Source organism: Vigna angularis, chromosome 8 (assembly GCF_016808095.1).
Source record: "Vigna angularis cultivar LongXiaoDou No.4 chromosome 8, ASM1680809v1, whole genome shotgun sequence".
Classification (NCBI taxonomy): domain Eukaryota; kingdom Viridiplantae; phylum Streptophyta; class Magnoliopsida; order Fabales; family Fabaceae; genus Vigna; species Vigna angularis.
Genome location: NC_068977.1, coordinates 35,515,730 through 35,534,099, shown reverse-complemented (window position 1 = coordinate 35,534,099; position 18,370 = coordinate 35,515,730). Strand labels below are relative to the sequence as shown.

Below are 18,370 nucleotides of genomic sequence, written 5' to 3'. Positions count from 1 at the left end.
GAACGATAACTTATAGATGAGTTATATTATCATTAACGAATTGAATTGAATCGTCTTAGTATTAATAAATTATCACTAATACTAATTAACTTATTAACTTAGAATAAAAAATAGTATTATGATTAAAGTGCTGTAAATTTGAAACTCATTTTAAAAAATATAAATACATTAAGTAATTGTATTTAATATTTAAACGTTCAAATCTTTATTGATTTGAACAAAAGAACATTTAAAAGAGACCAAGACAAACATTCAAATATTTTATACAAATAACATAGTAAATAGTTGACTCGAAAACAATAAAAAACAATAATTTTTTAATATATACATCTTAGTTTCCTTTTATATCTTAATGTGGACAAAATATTTCTTTATATAATATTTCATTTCCTTATTGAACAACTGGTAAAGTCCATTTCTTTTATAATTTCTAAACTATTTTCTCCGTTATGCTCCAGTTCTTTTAGCCTAATTGATGTTAATTTGAAATTTAAATCTCTTAAATAATATTTAAATTAAAATCAAATTGTATAAAAATAAATAAATGATATCAATAAGCATTATAAAAATAATATAATATTAATATGTGAAATAATAAAAATAATAATGACAATTAAATTTTAACTCAATAAAATAAAATAATAAAGATAGAGATACACTATTACTAACCCTAATGTTTCAGGTAATTCTTTATCGATCAAATTATCACCAATCACCAATGTCACAATTAGGATTTTTAGTCACAATGTTTTCTGCCCCCACAAACTTTTTCCTATTTTTGAAATTACGCAAAACTCTTCTTATTTCATCAATATAGTGATTTAAATCTGAACTTTCTATTTTTGTATGATATTAACAAGTATTCTTTTCATAAATTCTAAAACTTTTATAATCAATTGGAATATATTTGATAATTTAACATAAAATTGACCCAACTTAATTAATTCAACATGTGTCGGCCCAACACATGTCCAACTCATATCCAACCCACTACATCACTTTTATTATCCAAAATCCTATCCTCGATTGGGTCTGGCCAAAAAATATCATCAATTAAGATTGACTATAATAAATATAAATATTAATATTTTTTTAATTTTAACAATGATTTGATATTTAAATAATTTTTTTAAATTTGGTAGTAATTGAAATATTTTATTTAAATAAAAAAATTAGTAGTAATTTGGTGGATTCTAAACACATGAACACTTCTTAATAAATGAAGATAGTTCCTTCTTAACATATTTATGGCAGATCTTCTGACTTGAAAATTGACAATGGCAGTTAGAAGATGAAAGCTTTGTGGGGTTAAGATTCTCTCCATGAAATCTGACAGAGTGCATTCCAAACCCTTCTTCCTCCTTTCTTCAATTTTAAAATAAATCTATAATTCAAAAATATTATTGTTTAGTAGGCTTCATCCTGTACCCTATTGAGATGATACTTCCTGTTTATTGCAAATTTTGAAAAATCATTCTCAGGAATTTAACAAGATAATTTTCCATGAAAATAGGGAAAATTTATATTTTCTAACACACTTGTAACTTTTAATCTTTACTTATTTTCATTTGAAATATTTTAAATTTTAAAAATATTCGTAGAGGAATTAAAAAGTAGCCAAAATTCCTAGATAATATATCTGAGAATGTAAATCCTGAAAATGCAAAAATGTTGAAACAGATGTTAGGCACATACAGAACCATCTAATGGATCCACAAGGAGCAGCATTCTAAATACACATACATAAACAGATATAAAAGAAATGCATTACTCCAAGATTGAGGGCAGAGGAGGAAAGCTTGACATATTCATTGTCACAAAGTAACTCCAGAATGAACTACCACACTTCAATGACAACAACCTAGATGAAACCTATTATTAACAATCTAACACAACTAGCTAATAGAACAAGATTTTCAAACTTGATATGATGAACAAGTCCAAAGCTTAAGAAAAACCAGAGCAAATATATGCCTCCAACAGACAAGTATCTATCGTGAATATTACATTTCATTCAATATATAACTTACCTGAAAGATAGACTCTCATAACATCCATAAGCAATTTAACAAAAGAGTAAAAAGTGTACAAAAAACAGTTATTTTCCCCACCTAAACTAGGGGGTTGGAGAAAAACCGAAATGCTAACAGAAGCACATTGTCTTGACCGTTCATTTTCATACATACCAACCTCTAGGAATGAGAAACAGGTCATGCATCATCGAATATCATGCCCTAATGTCCTCTTTCAAATCCAATGCGAGTCCTACCAGAACCTCCATCGTAACCATCCCGCATCGAAGATCCTGCGCTAGCCCTCATAGTTCCTCCACCACCCACTTTCTCCATGGCCTTCTTACCCTTTTTCACCTCTGTCAAGAACTGATCCAAACCAAACGGATCAGCCTCCTCATTCTCAAACTCAACCGGCCTATCTCTCGGACCGCTCCTCTCAGAAGCCCCAGCAAACCCTTTATCAGGCTTAAACCTATCAGTCTTCATAATCTTCTCCAACTGCTCATCCGCACCTCCGTAAGTCTCATCATCAAGATTCTTCTTTGGCCTATATAAGGTCGAGAGAGTAGGCTGTGCAGTAAACAACCCATGTTCATACACATTGTACTGATCATCAGTGGCAAACCCAGATGAAATCCCCTTATCCTGGTTAAACAGCCTCTCATCATACATAACCTCAGTCCCGGGCTTAGTAGAAGCCATACCAAGAGCAACTTTTTCACTGATATCACGATCCCTGTCACGCGTGATCTTGCTCCTCTTACCCATAGCAGCATCCTTAGCCTCCAATCTCCTTTCCCTCTCCCTCTCCTTCCTCCTCTCCTCGCGAATTTTCTCGCGCTGCAACCTCTCCTCCCTCTCCTCTCTACTCTCCTTCGCAAAACTCCTATCCCTATCTCTCTCCCTCGGATTCTCCTTCTCATGCTCATAATCAACTCTCATATCATCCTCATCAACGGGCACAGCCGCAGGTGGGGCCGGAACAACCCCAATTCTTTCCCCTCCAATTCTCTCCGACCGCGCCTTCTGCGCCAATGCCCTCAACTCTTGCTCTTTCCTCTCCTTCTCCTTCAACATCATCTCCTTCTGCACCTTGGACCTCATTGCAACGGCCTCCCTCGCCTTCTGCTCAGCCACATACAGCGCCTCCGATAACTTAGCAAAATTGTCATTAATCTGAACCTCTTGAAGGCCTCTTCCATCAGCAGCCAGCCTCTTATCAAGCGGAATAGTGTAACCCTTCGGATTCTTCCAATTCGAAATACACGGCGGAATCTTCCAATCCTGCTGGTCCTTCACTGTCACCGGCCGCGGCGGCGAGTGCATCACAGGCACTGGCGGCGACCCCGACGCCTTCGGCACACGCTTGTGCTTAAACTTCGGAGGTTCAAGCGGATCCACCGGCATCTCAACCATCCTAATCACTCTTTCTTTGGCACCTGAATTGAACGCCGCGGATTGCTGCGAGGGTTTGTATTTTATATACTTTGCGTCAGAATTCTGTTTCGGAACGTTCTTCGGCTGGGCAGCGCTGAGTCTCACGTTCACGATCTTCTCCAGCGCGGCTTTGGTCTCCTGCATCGTTTCCTCGATCTGTTTCTGCGTTTCATCGTCGGAAACGGCGTCCTCGTCATCAGAGTCTTCGTCGTTTTTTAGTATCTTGGGAACGAGGTCCTTCTGCTGCGTGTACACGATTTTGCGCGCGTTTTCGTTCTGCTTCACGATGGCATCGTAGGCGACGTTGCCGTGAGCGTCGACGGTGACGGGAAGAATTTTGGATCCAGGTTTCGAGGACCTGTCTCTTCCCATGTCGAGAGGGTACTGTGCGACGTGAATCTCGGGGAACGCGCCGCCATCACCGAAGTCCTCGATTTTGCGGGGAACGAAGCCGGCGCGCTTCAGGTACGGTGGAACGGGCTTCTGGTTGATGGCGGCGGCGGCGGATTTCTCCTCCTCGGAGGTGAAGCGCTGCTTGAACCATGGATCGTTGGTGTGGTCGTAGTAGGTGGTGGAGGAGGATTTCGCAGGAGGAAGTAGCTCCTTCAGAGTGGCCATGGTTCTAATTTCGGAGAAAGATCGAAAATCGAACACAGGAGAAAGATAACCTAGTTTGATTTTTTGGTGTGAAAAATGAAAACCCTAAATGAAGATTTTGGGGCTTATCTAGACAATTTTGTTTTGAAAGAGATTAATTTATTAGGCGGTTTTTGTTTCCACCCCTATCTAGTGTTTTAGCCTATTAAGATAATTACAATTTTTAAAATAATATCAATAGTATAAAGTATATTACAACTTAAATAATTATCATAAACGTCAGTAATAATGTGTGAAATGTAATTTTTTATAAGATGAGTTTATTCCCTTTTTTTCTTTCTAATTATTAGATTAGCAATTTTATAAGACCATCGGTATCATAACTTAAATATTTTTTTATATTGTGTAAGATGAATAATTAATATATTATATAAATAAATGTATAGTAAAAAATTTAATCATGCATTAAAGTTATTTGATCAATTCATAATTCTTCAAAATATTACAAATGTAAAAGTAATTAATTAATTAATTAAGAGAGATAAATGGTTAAAAATAAATTTAAATAACTTATATGATATAATAAAGATATAATAAAGATGATTTCTCTTCATCGTTATTATATTATAAAATTAGATATTTTATCTTTATTTTATTTATATTTATATATTTAAATTAATTTGTTATTATTTTTTATTTATATTTTTTTATTTTTAAATCTATATATTTTTATTATTTTTAATTAATTAATTATTATTTTTTTATTTTGTTTATTATTATTTTTTATTTATATTTTATTAGTTTTTTATTACTTTTTATTTATATTTTCTTAGTTAGTTTATTATTATATTTTATTTTTTATTTTTTAGTTAGTTTGTTAGTATAACTTATTTTATTTTATACTTAGTTTATATTTCTTCTCTTATAAATAAATAAAGTACTTTCTATTTATATATTCAACATAATAAATATTAATTTTGTACGTAATTTTAGTATATTTTACATATGTGATTTATTATTTTATAGTCTAAATTGTAGAATATAAATTATTTAGTATGATTATTATGATATATAAATTGTATATTTGTATAGGATGACTCATCCAAAAGTGATGAAAGATAGAATGTGTTACTCTTAAAGAAAATAATAAAAAGTACACATGTCTATTTTTTTGGAGCTCTCCATAAGATTAATAAAAATAATATATATATATATATATATATATATATATATATATATATATATATATATATATATATATATATATATATATATATATATATATATATATATATATATATATATATATATATATATATATATATATATATATATATATATATATATATATATATATATATATTTCGTCAAGACTTTCAAGAAAAGTAGTGGGAGATGGAACTTGTATTAGTAAACTGCTGTATTATTTATGATTATAATATGTTTTGTGTGATTGTGTAAATCAATGAGTATAATTGTATGATACTGTGATACATGTAACTAAGATTTGAGTGATTTGTTATATTATGATTATATGTATGTTGATTATAATGTTTTGATATTTATATATTAATTCATCCCAAAATGATATTATTTTATATAGGAATAGATAGTCATACAAGTATAAAAAATACACACTGTTAGAAAAGAGTGACATGAGATATTTAAAACAATATTTTAGTTTTAAGTTTTTTTTCTATATAAAATTTATGGTTGTAAAACAATATTTTATTTATTGAGATTTTTAATAAAACGGGAAGAAGTTGTAATTTTAATTATTGATGGTTATAGATTTTGGTAAGAAAAAAATGGGAGTGTTACAATTAATGTCTTCTTACTCATTTTTCCACGTAGTTAAAATCTTTTAACAACATTTTTTAACAATGTGTAAACTTAAAAGGCTAGAACAATGAATAACTTCTTTGCTGATTATAAATTAAAGAATAAAAAGTAATTGTGAAATGCAATGAAGACTATTCACCTCATTTATACATCAATCTTGTCTAAGTTTTGTATTATTTAATAAACAATCGTATTATAGTTACACACTATTATTGATTTTCTTATTATGACTAAAGTATTCCTACTTATATATTTAAAATTATGAACACACAAAATAAATCCAACTTTTTCTCAGTTAAACGTCAGTTTATTTGTATTTATTTTATCTAAAAAAATGTTTTATCTGAAAAATAATTGCTGAATTCTACTTAATTATTACTTCATATCAATATCATTTTTTTCTATTTTCTTTTACCTTCTGTCCATTAAAATTACTCCTCTTTTAAATACTACACAACAACAGTTATAAATAATCAAATTAGCTTGAGGAAGTTGGAACATACTATACAACAACAGTTATAATATACCGATACTTCAATTTTATCAGTCATACTTATCAACGAAATATCTAATCTATAAAACAGTGATACTTTTATGATGAACTATAGAAGTTTGCAGCATAATTCATGAACTGAAAATCTCACGCAATACATATGGAGCACAGTTCAGAGGCTTCTGTTTTTGTTTTATGATATAAAGACTTGTCAAAGCTGAACCCGCAATCTTCCAAGCAAAGCCACATTTAGATACTGAATTTGTAAGCATTGCATATTCGTAACAGACGCGGTAAATAGCCAAAGCCTCGTCATAAATATCACTAATATTCTTCGGACTATCCTCCATCTTGGCAGTAGCACCATATAACTCCTACAAGAGAGTCCAAATTCTTGGAATCTTTTTATGAATGCATGAAAGTAACGGTTGAGGAAGAAAGAGACAGAAATTATACCTCCTTATATTTTCTAATGACTTTAGCTGCCTCGTCGTTGGAGTTAATGTCATTCAAGGCAATATGCATTTCCGTCCTGTATTCTTTATACTTTGTGTTCCACTTTTCCATACAGCTAGGAGGTACTTCAACGTCAAAACAGGGGAGCAATCTAATTTCTGATGGCCATGGCAGTAAAAGGAAAAACATACATTAAGCTAACAAATCTGGGTCAATAATTTTTTACTTATTTATTTATCTTTTATGCCCAAAATATAAGAGTTGTTCCTCTCTAGCTCCACCAGAGGTAATAAAGTATTGCAGAAATAATTAAATTATACTGAGTTAATTTCCATTCATCACCTTCCTCAGATAAGTCTTTTGTTTGCCATGTACCAACCCAATCATAAATTAAACCTAAAATAGAGGTTGAAGTGAATGATTTATCTCTTTCCATGTAGTGTGGGAACATCTCTGCTTTTAAATCATCTGGAACTTGTACCTGTTAAAGAATTACCAGATGATTCAAATTTGGAAATTTAAAGTGTTTTCATGAACTCGAATATTTGAAAATTTACAAAGCTAAAACTGGATTCATGCGCCCTTACAAGTACCCAAAATTAACATTTTAAATGGTTGAAAGCAACAGAGCACTAATAATGGATTTTTAGAAAGTAAATCCATTCCATCTCAGAAATCATTAAAGGGAAACAAAGAATTTATTTAGTCGATTTCTCCAGCCCACCAAGTCAGGAAGACACTATCTCGTTTGCAGTATTGTGACTCACTGGCCCAACAAGTTTTCAAATGTTCTAAAATTCCTTAAAAAATTCTTTAGTGTAGACAAGGTCATCAATCCTCATGGTAATTGAAAATGAAATCAACTAATCACAGTGCTGTCCACTGACAAAAATATATGAAGATTCTGTAAACTCACAATTAACTGGTCAAGTTTCATCCAGTTTATGGAAATTTAACATATATAATCACTGACATTATCTACAACCAAAATGCTGATATCTGTAAAATTTCTTGGCATCTAAAATGGAGAACCTCCTAAAGTCAACCTTGCACAAGTCCACACCAGAAATTCTTTTTCTTCCTAGGGCACAAGTGATAAGACCCTCGTTATCCCATGCATACTCACATATAGAAGTAGTTAAATCTTTAGCTACGTATAGGTTTCATTACTGAAAATAATAATGTCATGTAGGATGGGAACATTAACCCATCCAATTATCATAACAAGAATATGTTAGTTTGGTATGTCCCAACTAAAGAGGCGGAGTTGTAGCAACAAAAGAATAATACAAAACTAACCTTTCTCCCTCCCTTCTTAGGAGCATCTAATGCCTCGTAGTATATATCGATCAACTTAAGTATATTTTCTTTCAGATTTTCTTTCTCCTTCTCCTTCTCATTCTCTTCACTGCAGTAATTTTTTAATGTCAACAGACGATCCATGAGTGCCATCCAGCTGTCAGCTGCCACACCCATTGCATTACTGGAAAGAGAACAAATTGTCATGTATGGATCTAAGAATTAAAAATGGAAAAAATACTTATTACCCACAACAGTAATGTTTCCTCTTGATAGCAAACAATATACAAAGTGAAAACACTAATTACATGGAATTTCAAATGCCAGATGTCGGTGAGACAGATTACTACTATATCTGCATAACAGAAAACTATAAAGAAGGTGAAGTGTTACAAACACTTAATTGATGAAGGACTACCAACATCTGCATACTACGATGCATTAGAAAAATTCCAGGGTGATTATGAAACATACAGGCTTAATTATGTCTGCAAAACGGTTTTACATACGAGAGTAAGATATCAATACTTAATTACTATGTAAACAGTCATGCACACCTTGGTTGGAAACGAGTTTTGAGGAATAGTCTAAAAAGTTCATCCTCAAGTTCCGTGGCTGAAAATGTACTAGGCTTTTTGGCACTGGAGTCCAATTGGACAGATTGGCAAGGGGTAGAATTTTCCATCCAAGGGTCACTCTTTCTGAAATATTGTAAAAGCTGAAACATTTAAAAAAAAAAAACTTGTCAATATAAAGGAACTTTTAAAGAACTATGATAGGGCCCAAATATAAATATGGCTTGATTAAGTTTTAATCCCTTATAAATTTAGGTACGTTCAATTGAATCCCTATTAAATATTTTTGATTTATTGAATACTCAGTTTTTATATTTTTCAATTAAGTCCTTATCATTTAACTTTTTCAAACAGTGACATGGTTGTTATATAGTCATCTTGTTTATTTGTCTCCATGTGTTAACTAACTACAACCTTTCCATGCAATACTTTTAATCTTTTCGTTTGAACTTACTAAGGGGGAAATGGAAAATATAAAATGTGACAATTAAAATTTAGTAAGAAACAGAAACACTGAAAGGAATTCAATTCCTTCAATAGCATTAGATGTAGTAAGAAAATGAGGGCCTCTAAACTGAAATTGATATTGGAACCTGAGGATGTTTGGAAACCCAGTACAAATCTCCATCAAAATCACCTCCAGCAATTTCATCTGCCACTGAGCGAGTTCCAACACACGGGAAAAAAATTGCATACTTGCTATGTCCAACAAAAGATTCTAACTTATCCACATGTGTGGCACGCATTATGTGAATGTCGCCAAAATGTAAACCTGGATTTCTGTAGACCAACACATCCCCGGTAATTTGGTCATTCTCACTACAAATGAGGAATGAAACAGTCAGCACATATGACTATGTTAAATTGCAAACATAATTTCCTACAATAAAGATCTACTAGAGCACACAGTTGAATGTGATCATCATTTTGTTTTATCTTTGCCTATCAATATTGCATCCCACTAAGTTGAGTAATATCACCTACCCCATTTCATAAGCTAAAGATAGACTTCTATGTTTGCGATTGACATTACAGTAACACAACAGAAGCTAGATATAACAGAAGCTGTTCACATTTAACAAAAGAAAAGATTAATTTCACTATCCAACATCAATTAGTTCAATATGAGATGGAGAGGGAGACACTACGATGTGCACATTTTTTTGTCACAGTCACTCCATTTAGCTTTTTAAAAAAAATTATGTTTCTCTCCTTTTCTTTTATAATAATTAAGTTGCTTCATTTTTTAAGAGCTTCTCTCTAAATCTGTCTCCCCAAGCTTCTCTTAAAAATAAGAAAAGAAAATGAAAAAGCTAAGTCAGACACTACCATAGTAAGAATTGGACCAATTTTCATACAATATTAGTCATATTAATATTTAATGGGAACTGCCGAAGAGTCATAGATGTTTATACTTCTCTTGAATTTATTAAGAACTATACAAGTTGGATTGTTAAAGGAAGGAACCCATCACGGAATATTTGTGACTGTAAGTACCTACTAAGCTCAAAGGTAAGTTTTAACATATTATTATACTATCAATTACACTCTGCAATTGTGAATGTTGGGCTTTGAAATGATTATAGAAGAAAACAGTTGTAGGAGAAGTGAAAATGTTACACTCACGAAGATGCCCAGGATATATAATAATTGTATACAAGGATATATCGATGTGACTCTTATTGAACAAAAAAAATGGTTAATATAGTTTGGAAATGTGTAAAGAAGGCTATTGAAGACACTGATGAAGAAAGTAAAATACAGGATTTTTAGTCATGTGAAAAAGGATAGAGATCAAGAAGGAGATTTTCATGGTGAACAATATCCAGTAGGACTTACTTTTAAATCAAGTTAAAAGGCATTACATGATCCATGGAGCCCACCTCACCTAGAGAGAATGCGAGATAAGGCTATTGATGTTGAATCTATTTGACAAGCAATGTAAAAGTAGATAAATGTGCCAATTCTTTGAAAAGAACGAACAAAACTTGCACCCCATTTATACAGTTTTATCAACTAAAGTAGAAGATATGCATCACCAAAATTCTCCTATCACAATAGTCTTCGAAGATAAAACACATTTAACTTTTAAGATTTATTTTGGTTCGCTAAAAGATCAATGCATTGGGAAAATTAAAAGATTTAGGCTTACTGTATTATACAAACTTGATCCTTTTCCAGGCATCCAGTGGGATCTACAGTCCCCATTAAATAGAAAGAGTCAGGGATATAGAGCTTCCCTCCTCTAAGCTTCTTTCGTTCCTCCCTTGCAAGTATAGACAGATGATACTGCAAAAATGGCTCATCCAGAGGAATTCCACATAAAATCATTTCTGCTGCATTGTATTCATCCATGGTGCCATTACTAATTGATGCTGCAAATTAACCAAAAAAATGAAAGAACATTCATATTTTGGGCAGCAGTACGGATAGATCTGAATCCAAATAAAGAACAGCTTTTGATAAAAAAAAAAGTGACCAAAGAAGCATTGGCCGGCAACCTCTGAGTGCAACACGCTTATTGGAGAAAACATGATTTGCATCTTCCAAATTACTCTCTAGTAAAGCCTTGAAGAATTCATTTGGCACTCCTCCATAGCTCAAAAGTGCAATCAGATTTTTAGATAAATAAGTTCTATTTGGCTTGATGCTGAAATATGTAGACTTCAGATCAGCTAGCTTTCAAACAATGCAAAAAATTATTTTCCTACTAAAGAATAAAAAAGATTAGATGAAGCTCCAAAAATCTTCTACCATTAGGCAAGTTGTTGAGGAATAATATTACTATTAACGTATATTGTTAGAAGAAATAAATGCATCAAAAGACTACTAAATTTTCCTCCATATGATAAAAGCATTTCCAAGCCATTTTATTCTTAAAAGACTCTTACTTTGAATGGGTATACCTACACCATGTCTATTGTGTGCACAAGACCAGTTAAGCAATTGGACTTTGAATGGGTATACCTACACCATTTTATTGTGTGCCAAACATTGGTCTAGTGAAAAGCTATGTGACGTATCTTGATAAAGCATATGATTTGATGAACAAACCATATCATCAAGCTTCTGCAATTGGACACATCCTATCAGTTTAAGCTTTTAAAATCATATGCCTTCTAAGGATATTTTCAAGTGAAACACAAATATGTCTCAATTCCCAACACACTATGCTATATCCTGGTGTGGTCATGGGTAGGAATCTCTATTTGTAAGAAAATAAGCTCAAATGATTACATAATCAACCTAAGTAAGAAAGTAAAGAATTGTTTTATTGATAACAATCATCCCAATTCCATTTTTATCATCTCTATTTGCAATGATCAAAACTTTTAAAAAGGAAATAAAAGTATGTTGAAATGAATAGAAATTTTTTTAAGATACCTTTTCCTAATCACTCAAAGAGATATTCGGAATATTTTTTGTTCAAATAATATGTTATTTACAACACTCTTCCTCAAATTGGTAAATGAATATCAATCATTTTCAACTTGCTTACAAGATTCAAGAATCTGTCCTCAAGAAGTCCTTTAGTGAAAATGTCTGTTATTTGAAATCCTGTGGGGAGATGAGTTGTAACCACTAAGCCTCTATTGTGAAGATTATCTTTGATGAAGTACTTATCAATATAAATATGTTTAGTTCTATCATGTTGGACTGGATTATGGACAATATTCATGACTAACTTGCATAGGGTCATCAAGTATGATTTTCATACAAAGCCCTTTGTTAAAGAACAACCATCTAAGGTTTTTGCCATATCCCAACAAGCCAAGATGACGTATTAGCAACAAAATAAAAAACCTCTATGAACCCCTCATTGATGTAAAAGAGAAATACCTTGTGTTCACTACCTCCAATGAATTTATGCTTTGCATATTCAGACTAAGGTCTTTCTCAACTTTAATCATTGAATGCCTAACCTGTATTGTCCTAGGAGGAAGCTGTCAGATTAAAAAATGTGGCATCAAATCACAAGCACTGGAATCAAATAAGAATATAAATAAAACATATAATTAACTCTTGAAATGGATGAATGTTGTTGGTGTAGGTTGTTACATCAAGAAAACTATCAAAATTAGAGGAAGATTGTACAGGACACCAATAAGACCAGACGGACCATGGAATTGAATGTTGGATCACAAAATCCCCTCCATGGCCAGCAGAATTTTGTTTTAAAAGTTCATAAATATATTCTCTATCTTATACACTTTGTCTTACAAAACTCCAACTTCCACTAAAAGATTAAGGGCAAAAATATTGAAATACCTAAAAGTACAAAATATAGATGATATACCTTTCTGTTAACCAAAAGAGTGCCCTTAATTGTGCAACCCATGTGAAAGAGACGGCACTGAATCAGCAAAGGCTGGAGGATCGGAGAAAAAAAAAGTTTTATTAAAATAACATATATGCAAATCACACCGCACACATGCATATATAAAATATGTGAAATGAAAAATAAAAACAAATCATCCACCGGTTGATGTGTGCTCAGCTTCAGCTCCATTTCTCCCATTCCCTTACCCATATCCTCCCGATCCACAAGATTGTTAATTTCCTGAGTTTAAAGGAAGTCAATGCACAGAATAATCAAAGAAAGAAGACTAGATCATAGAACTCATTGAAATATATTAGAGAACACAAGCTGATATTTAAGTTTTTTGAGAGAAACGTAACAGCAATAAAGCCATAAGCAGAATAACAGAATGTCCAGGCAATCAAGAAAAGAAATATATCTAATGAAAAGTGTGTATAAAAGAAATAGTTCCTTCAAAAGCATATGAGTTGGAGATAATTAGCCAAAAGTTTTACTAATAGGAACGTTTGCTCGCACTTCTTCTCTGCATTGATTTATTTCATTTAAGATGTTTTATTCTTTAAAATAGTTGATTATGTACAAGTACATGTAAATACAAAGCAACACAAAGAGCATTCCACTAAAACTTTTTTCTTATATACCGCAATGGGTGAAGTTTCCCCTCACTTGCGTACACTATTTTTAACCATATAAATAATCAATTTAAGATTTCCAGTCCATATTTCTCTATCTCACACTTAGGACTAAACATTTACAAGATTAGCCACATGTGGGTAGTCTTACAACAACCTGATAACAGGCCTAAAGCCCCAAAACTAGAGTGAAGGTTTCCCCCCTATTATATTCACTATTTTGATTGTATCACTAATTCATGGGATCTCAAGCCATTTTACAGTAGCTTTCCATCAATAAACTGTTTCAAACCAAATTACTAGGAAAAAGAAGGCAGCATAAATTGAAAGCATATGAACTGCAAAATGTAAAAGTCAAGCTTTATCCCTCTAAGACATTAGTATTCATGCGTGAATCAAGGAAACTAGATACATAATCAACAGGCAACGATTTTGATAAAAATAACTGACGGATTCACAATACATATATTAAGTGGATTCTTAACACGAGTTCTGACCAACTATAGAAAAATAAACGAAGTTAAGCGAAAAGAAAAAGTCATGTGAATTAACAAATTCAAAAGTAAAGATACCTGAATGTAATTATTCACCAAGTTATTTCCTTTGTACACACTATTGGGGCAGAGCAATGCTAAATCCCTAGAGATGAACCCAGTTCCATCCGTGAGAATACGTAGTTTTTCATTATCATATATAACATTGCCATTTCCATCCTAAACACAATAAAATAATAATAAAATAATTTTCTCGAAGCATGGCCATAAATTATAAATCCCTTAAGGCGACTTAAAATTGACTATACCTGGCAAAATACATCTTCTATTGTTTGGACATTCACAGTTGCCAAGTCAATATTGAGTTTGAAGGTCTTTGACAGAATCAGAGAGAACCTGAATGCCTGAGGTTAGTACATTGCATGAGATCTATTTTGACTGGAACTGCAGCAGAACGCAGAAAAATAGATAAAAGATCTAAATGATGATAGTATTTCCATAAAATGTCTAACTCATACCTAGCCATATACTTGTCTAAACTGGGTAACAGGTGAGCATGCATGAATAAAGCTCTTGCTTCAGACACTGTCTTATTAGACAAAATGTAATTAGCACTCTCATCTGCAGAACAAAAGGATTGCATCCTAACAAAATAACACTTAACAGAGGAACTTGTTGGGTCCTTCTTCCGCTCCTCTTTTCCCCCATCTTTAAAAACTGTCGTACAAAAGACAAGAGATAGCGTCAAACACACGACAATGAGATGAATTAAGAATGCTTTCAGTAGCAAGTTGAATCAACCACCTCGAAGCTCAACTACAACAGTCCTCAGTCACTAGGACTGCAATGTAATGTCCTCAGCATACCTACCGCTTGTCTTATATTTAGGTGTTTGCACACTAAACCCAAGAAAGAAAAGCTTTATGCAAGTTTCAAATATTGATCCGTGTCAACTGACATGACCATCTCAAGTGGCAACAGCTGTATTAGCTCCAAATGCCACAACACAACCGCAATTTAAAATATGAGCTTGGAACATGAGGTCAATGCCACCACCAAATGAGAGAATACTTGTAAAACAAAATATATGATCTAATAAAAAAAAAATCAATAAAACAGCATTCTAAATCCACATACATATGTCTATCATTTATTAACCACAAAACACAGGACCACATAAGCAAAGAGAGAATGAATTTGTGTGTTAATCATACACTCTTCAAGGACTGAAAGGTAACCAAAGATTGAGAGAAGAGAAACTGGGCATATTAAACAGTTACAGAAATTAACTCGAGAATGTACAGATACTCTTTAACAAATAAAAATTATAACACAAGAACCTAACAGAACAAGAATTTCAAACCTGAGATAACGAAAATAATAAAAATATAGCTTCATATGAACTGCCACAAAATATGATCACAAAACCGTCACATAAACAACAAAAATATTATCAAGCAAGTGAAATTTCATAAATAGGACTTAAGATATAATGCAGATTAAATGTGAATAAGTAGAGAGTAGAATGATTTACAAAATGTGGAAGGAAAAAAATAAATATAAAAGATCAGAGGGTTGTATACTTGTAGTCTAGATTATATGTTGCACAGAATAAATGAAAATACAAATTTCCCAGACTACTTACATCAGCTACATGTTAATCAGATAAATAACTGATTTCAGGATCATACAAACTGTTAAAAGGCAGGGCAAAAGAAATGAAGTAAAACGAACATCAGAAGCAGAATTACCAAAAAAGCGATACAAACGCAGACCAACATTGATCCCTTCTTTTCCAAACTTTCCATAGAGATCATTTGCTTCTTCAGCACTGGTCCTTGAATTCCTCTCACTCCCATTGTCAGCAAATTTAACTAGCAAAACATTGTCATCACCAAGAGATCTCTGCAAATGTGTTTGAGTGCTTTGTAGTATGGGCCCCTGAATTGCAATTTAAAGAAAGTGGCCATAAAACAAACCATGTTTCACATAAAAATACACAATTTAATCTGTAAAGACTAAAATGTAACTATAACACTGACCATACAACAATCTCAAGAGCTTTTTGATTCAGCACTATAGCATTGGAACCATTGTATTCGGACAATTATTTAACAGTACACAAATCCAAGGGAGGAGAGAAACATACAAACCTTGAACCTTAAGCTCCCATCCGAAGAAACATAACATTGATATACATGTGTCCGACCAGAGTCCCAATCACGATACTGAAGAAACCAAACATAATATAGTAAGCAAGCAATAACTAATCAGAGAAGATAGCCAACACTGTTGATTTATATTCAGTACTGCGTGCTGTGAAAGTTTGTACCCATGCCTAAACAGCATTTTCTCTTCGTCTTTCCATGACCATGGGCGTAAAAGGAATGGACTAGCTTAATATCATTCAACAAAAATTTAAACCATGTCATCATTTACACATAGAATTCAAGATTTTAACCTTCTATTCTAATTAAAATCAGAGAAAATATGTTTTGTACTCATTGTGTCAAACAGTTTTACAATACGTATCTGAAAAGTCATATCAGTTTTAGTTCTGATTGGATGACAGTATAAAGCAGTTTTATACTATTAGTATACAGTCATCATGCTCCTTGAAAAACTATTTCAATTCTTTGTTGAGCTTTAGTTGTTGCAAAATGAAGTAGCAGGGAATACTTAAACAAGATGAAAACTCATAAAAAGAACTGCACTATAAAAATTAGTTAATCCGTCATTGGAAGGCAATATTTACCAATTGCCGATCACTTTGACAGTAGATGTGATCTTTCCCAAAAGCCTCCCACACTGTTTTCTCAAACGTTACCATTGGCAAGTCTTTAAGGCTTCTAATATAATCAGCATCGGTAACATTCTCAAGACTCTCGCTGCAATCGTGCAAAGAAAACCACATGTATTATTCCATTGATCAGCTTATACACACAAGCTGAATCAACACCTCAAAACCAAAAACAAAAATTCTGGAGAGAAAATAGTTCTACAAACACTCGCAAGAAGAAAAGAAAAACCAAATTTTCAAGTAAGTTAAAATCAAACTCGTGCATCTAAGTTTTCAAGAATATATTTAAAAACAAATTTTATATTGCATAAATTGATTTGTAAATTAAATAAACTTTCTCAAAAAAAAATCTACAAATGGAAATTAAAATAAAATTAGCTTATGCTTAAACTTCCAAAACTAATACAGAAAATTTATATAAATATATTTATACGTAAGTTCATTTTAATTTATAAACAAATTTACCTCATTGTAAGCGTTTGAGAAGTTTAGCTAAACATACATTGTAAAACTCATTCCTTATATTTTTCTTATTTTAATAAAAAAAACTAAAATATAATATGGACGGCGGGCATTATCTACTCTCTTTTTTTTAAAAACTCGATGATCTAATATTTATACAAGAGAAACAGAGAAGAGGAAATGAGAAAGATTGGGTTATGCTGAGTCAGCAAGGAAGCTGTAACTAACTGTTTAGTCACGAGGTCAGCATTGCATAAATTACCTTCCAATGTAACTCAGAATCAGAAAGGCCTTACGGAACTCCAATTCTCCGAGCGCGTGCAACGCCAACGACGGTTCGCGAGGGCGCGTGGGAGAGAGGATTCGAGGCGGGGAGGGCGTGACGGTGACGGAGTTTTTGAGCATGTGGGCGATGAAAGCCGAGAGAGAGATTCGGATTTGCTTTCCAGCGATGGTATGGAGAATTTGAAGCGCTTTCTGCTCCCCGACTTCGTGGAGACGTTGGCGGATGATGAAATCTGGCGGAAGTTGGTTCTGCTCGCGGCAGATTCTGTCTATAAGAGCCTCCACCGTGGTGGGAAGACGCACGTGATTGTTGCGGTGGTGGTGGTTCTCCGCCATGAGAAGAAGAGGAACGAAAATGGAATTGAAAATGTAATGAAAAGAATATATTATTATTTATATTGGAAGTGGCGATAGTGGAACGATGGAATCACTTTATGCTTGGCTTTTGCTACCTCACACAGTGAAGAGGCAACAGTACGTTACTGGCTTTTCTACGTACTATAACACTGTAGTGTTGAAAAAAACACCTTCCACCGATTTCAATTCAAAAGGACAAGGTGAGAAAAAATAGACTTTACTTAGAGGAGTGGATTTGCGGGAGAGGGGATGAATTTCAAGGTGAATTTTTTGTTATTTGTTTAAGTAAAGGTAATTGAAAGTGG

General features: G+C 32.9%; 2 protein-coding genes across 2 annotated transcripts; both read right to left on the bottom strand.

Annotated features, from left to right (window-relative positions):
- Nucleotides 1-1,947: 1,947 nt before the first annotated feature.
- Nucleotides 1,948-4,230, bottom strand: LOC108345956 (SNW/SKI-interacting protein A). The gene has a single exon (XM_017584824.2). The coding sequence runs from the start codon at nt 4,068-4,070 to the stop codon at nt 2,235-2,237; it is 1,836 nt and encodes a 611-aa protein (XP_017440313.1). The 5' UTR covers nt 4,071-4,230; the 3' UTR covers nt 1,948-2,234.
- Nucleotides 4,231-6,354: 2,124 nt separating this feature from the next.
- On the bottom strand, nt 6,355-18,330 carry LOC108345787 (probable RNA-dependent RNA polymerase 5). Its single transcript, XM_017584539.2, has 18 exons — nt 17,686-18,330; nt 16,917-17,049; nt 16,315-16,389; nt 15,913-16,102; nt 14,680-14,878; nt 14,470-14,557; nt 14,240-14,380; nt 13,195-13,275; nt 13,012-13,083; nt 12,555-12,658; nt 11,216-11,364; nt 10,867-11,089; nt 9,308-9,533; nt 8,697-8,857; nt 8,140-8,323; nt 7,183-7,321; nt 6,841-6,998; nt 6,355-6,758 (listed from the first exon to the last, which is right to left on the bottom strand). Exons 1-18 carry the CDS (start codon nt 18,042-18,044, stop codon nt 6,516-6,518), a joined length of 2,925 nt encoding a protein of 974 aa, XP_017440028.1. The 5' UTR covers nt 18,045-18,330; the 3' UTR covers nt 6,355-6,515.
- Nucleotides 18,331-18,370: the final 40 nt, after the last annotated feature.

Coding starts and splice junctions, on each gene's coding strand:
- LOC108345956 (XM_017584824.2), bottom strand. CDS start 4,070: ATGGCCACTCTGAAGGAGCTACTTCCTCCTGCGAAATCCTCCTCCACC.
- LOC108345787 (XM_017584539.2), bottom strand. CDS start 18,044: ATGGCGGAGAACCACCACCACCGCAACAATCACGTGCGTCTTCCCACC. Junction 14,381..14,469: donor TAGAAGATGTATTTTGCCAG/GTATAGTCAATT, acceptor TATTGTGTTTAG/GATGGAAATGGCAATGTTAT. Junction 6,999..7,182: donor AAAAGACTTATCTGAGGAAG/GTGATGAATGGA, acceptor CATGGCCATCAG/AAATTAGATTGCTCCCCTGT.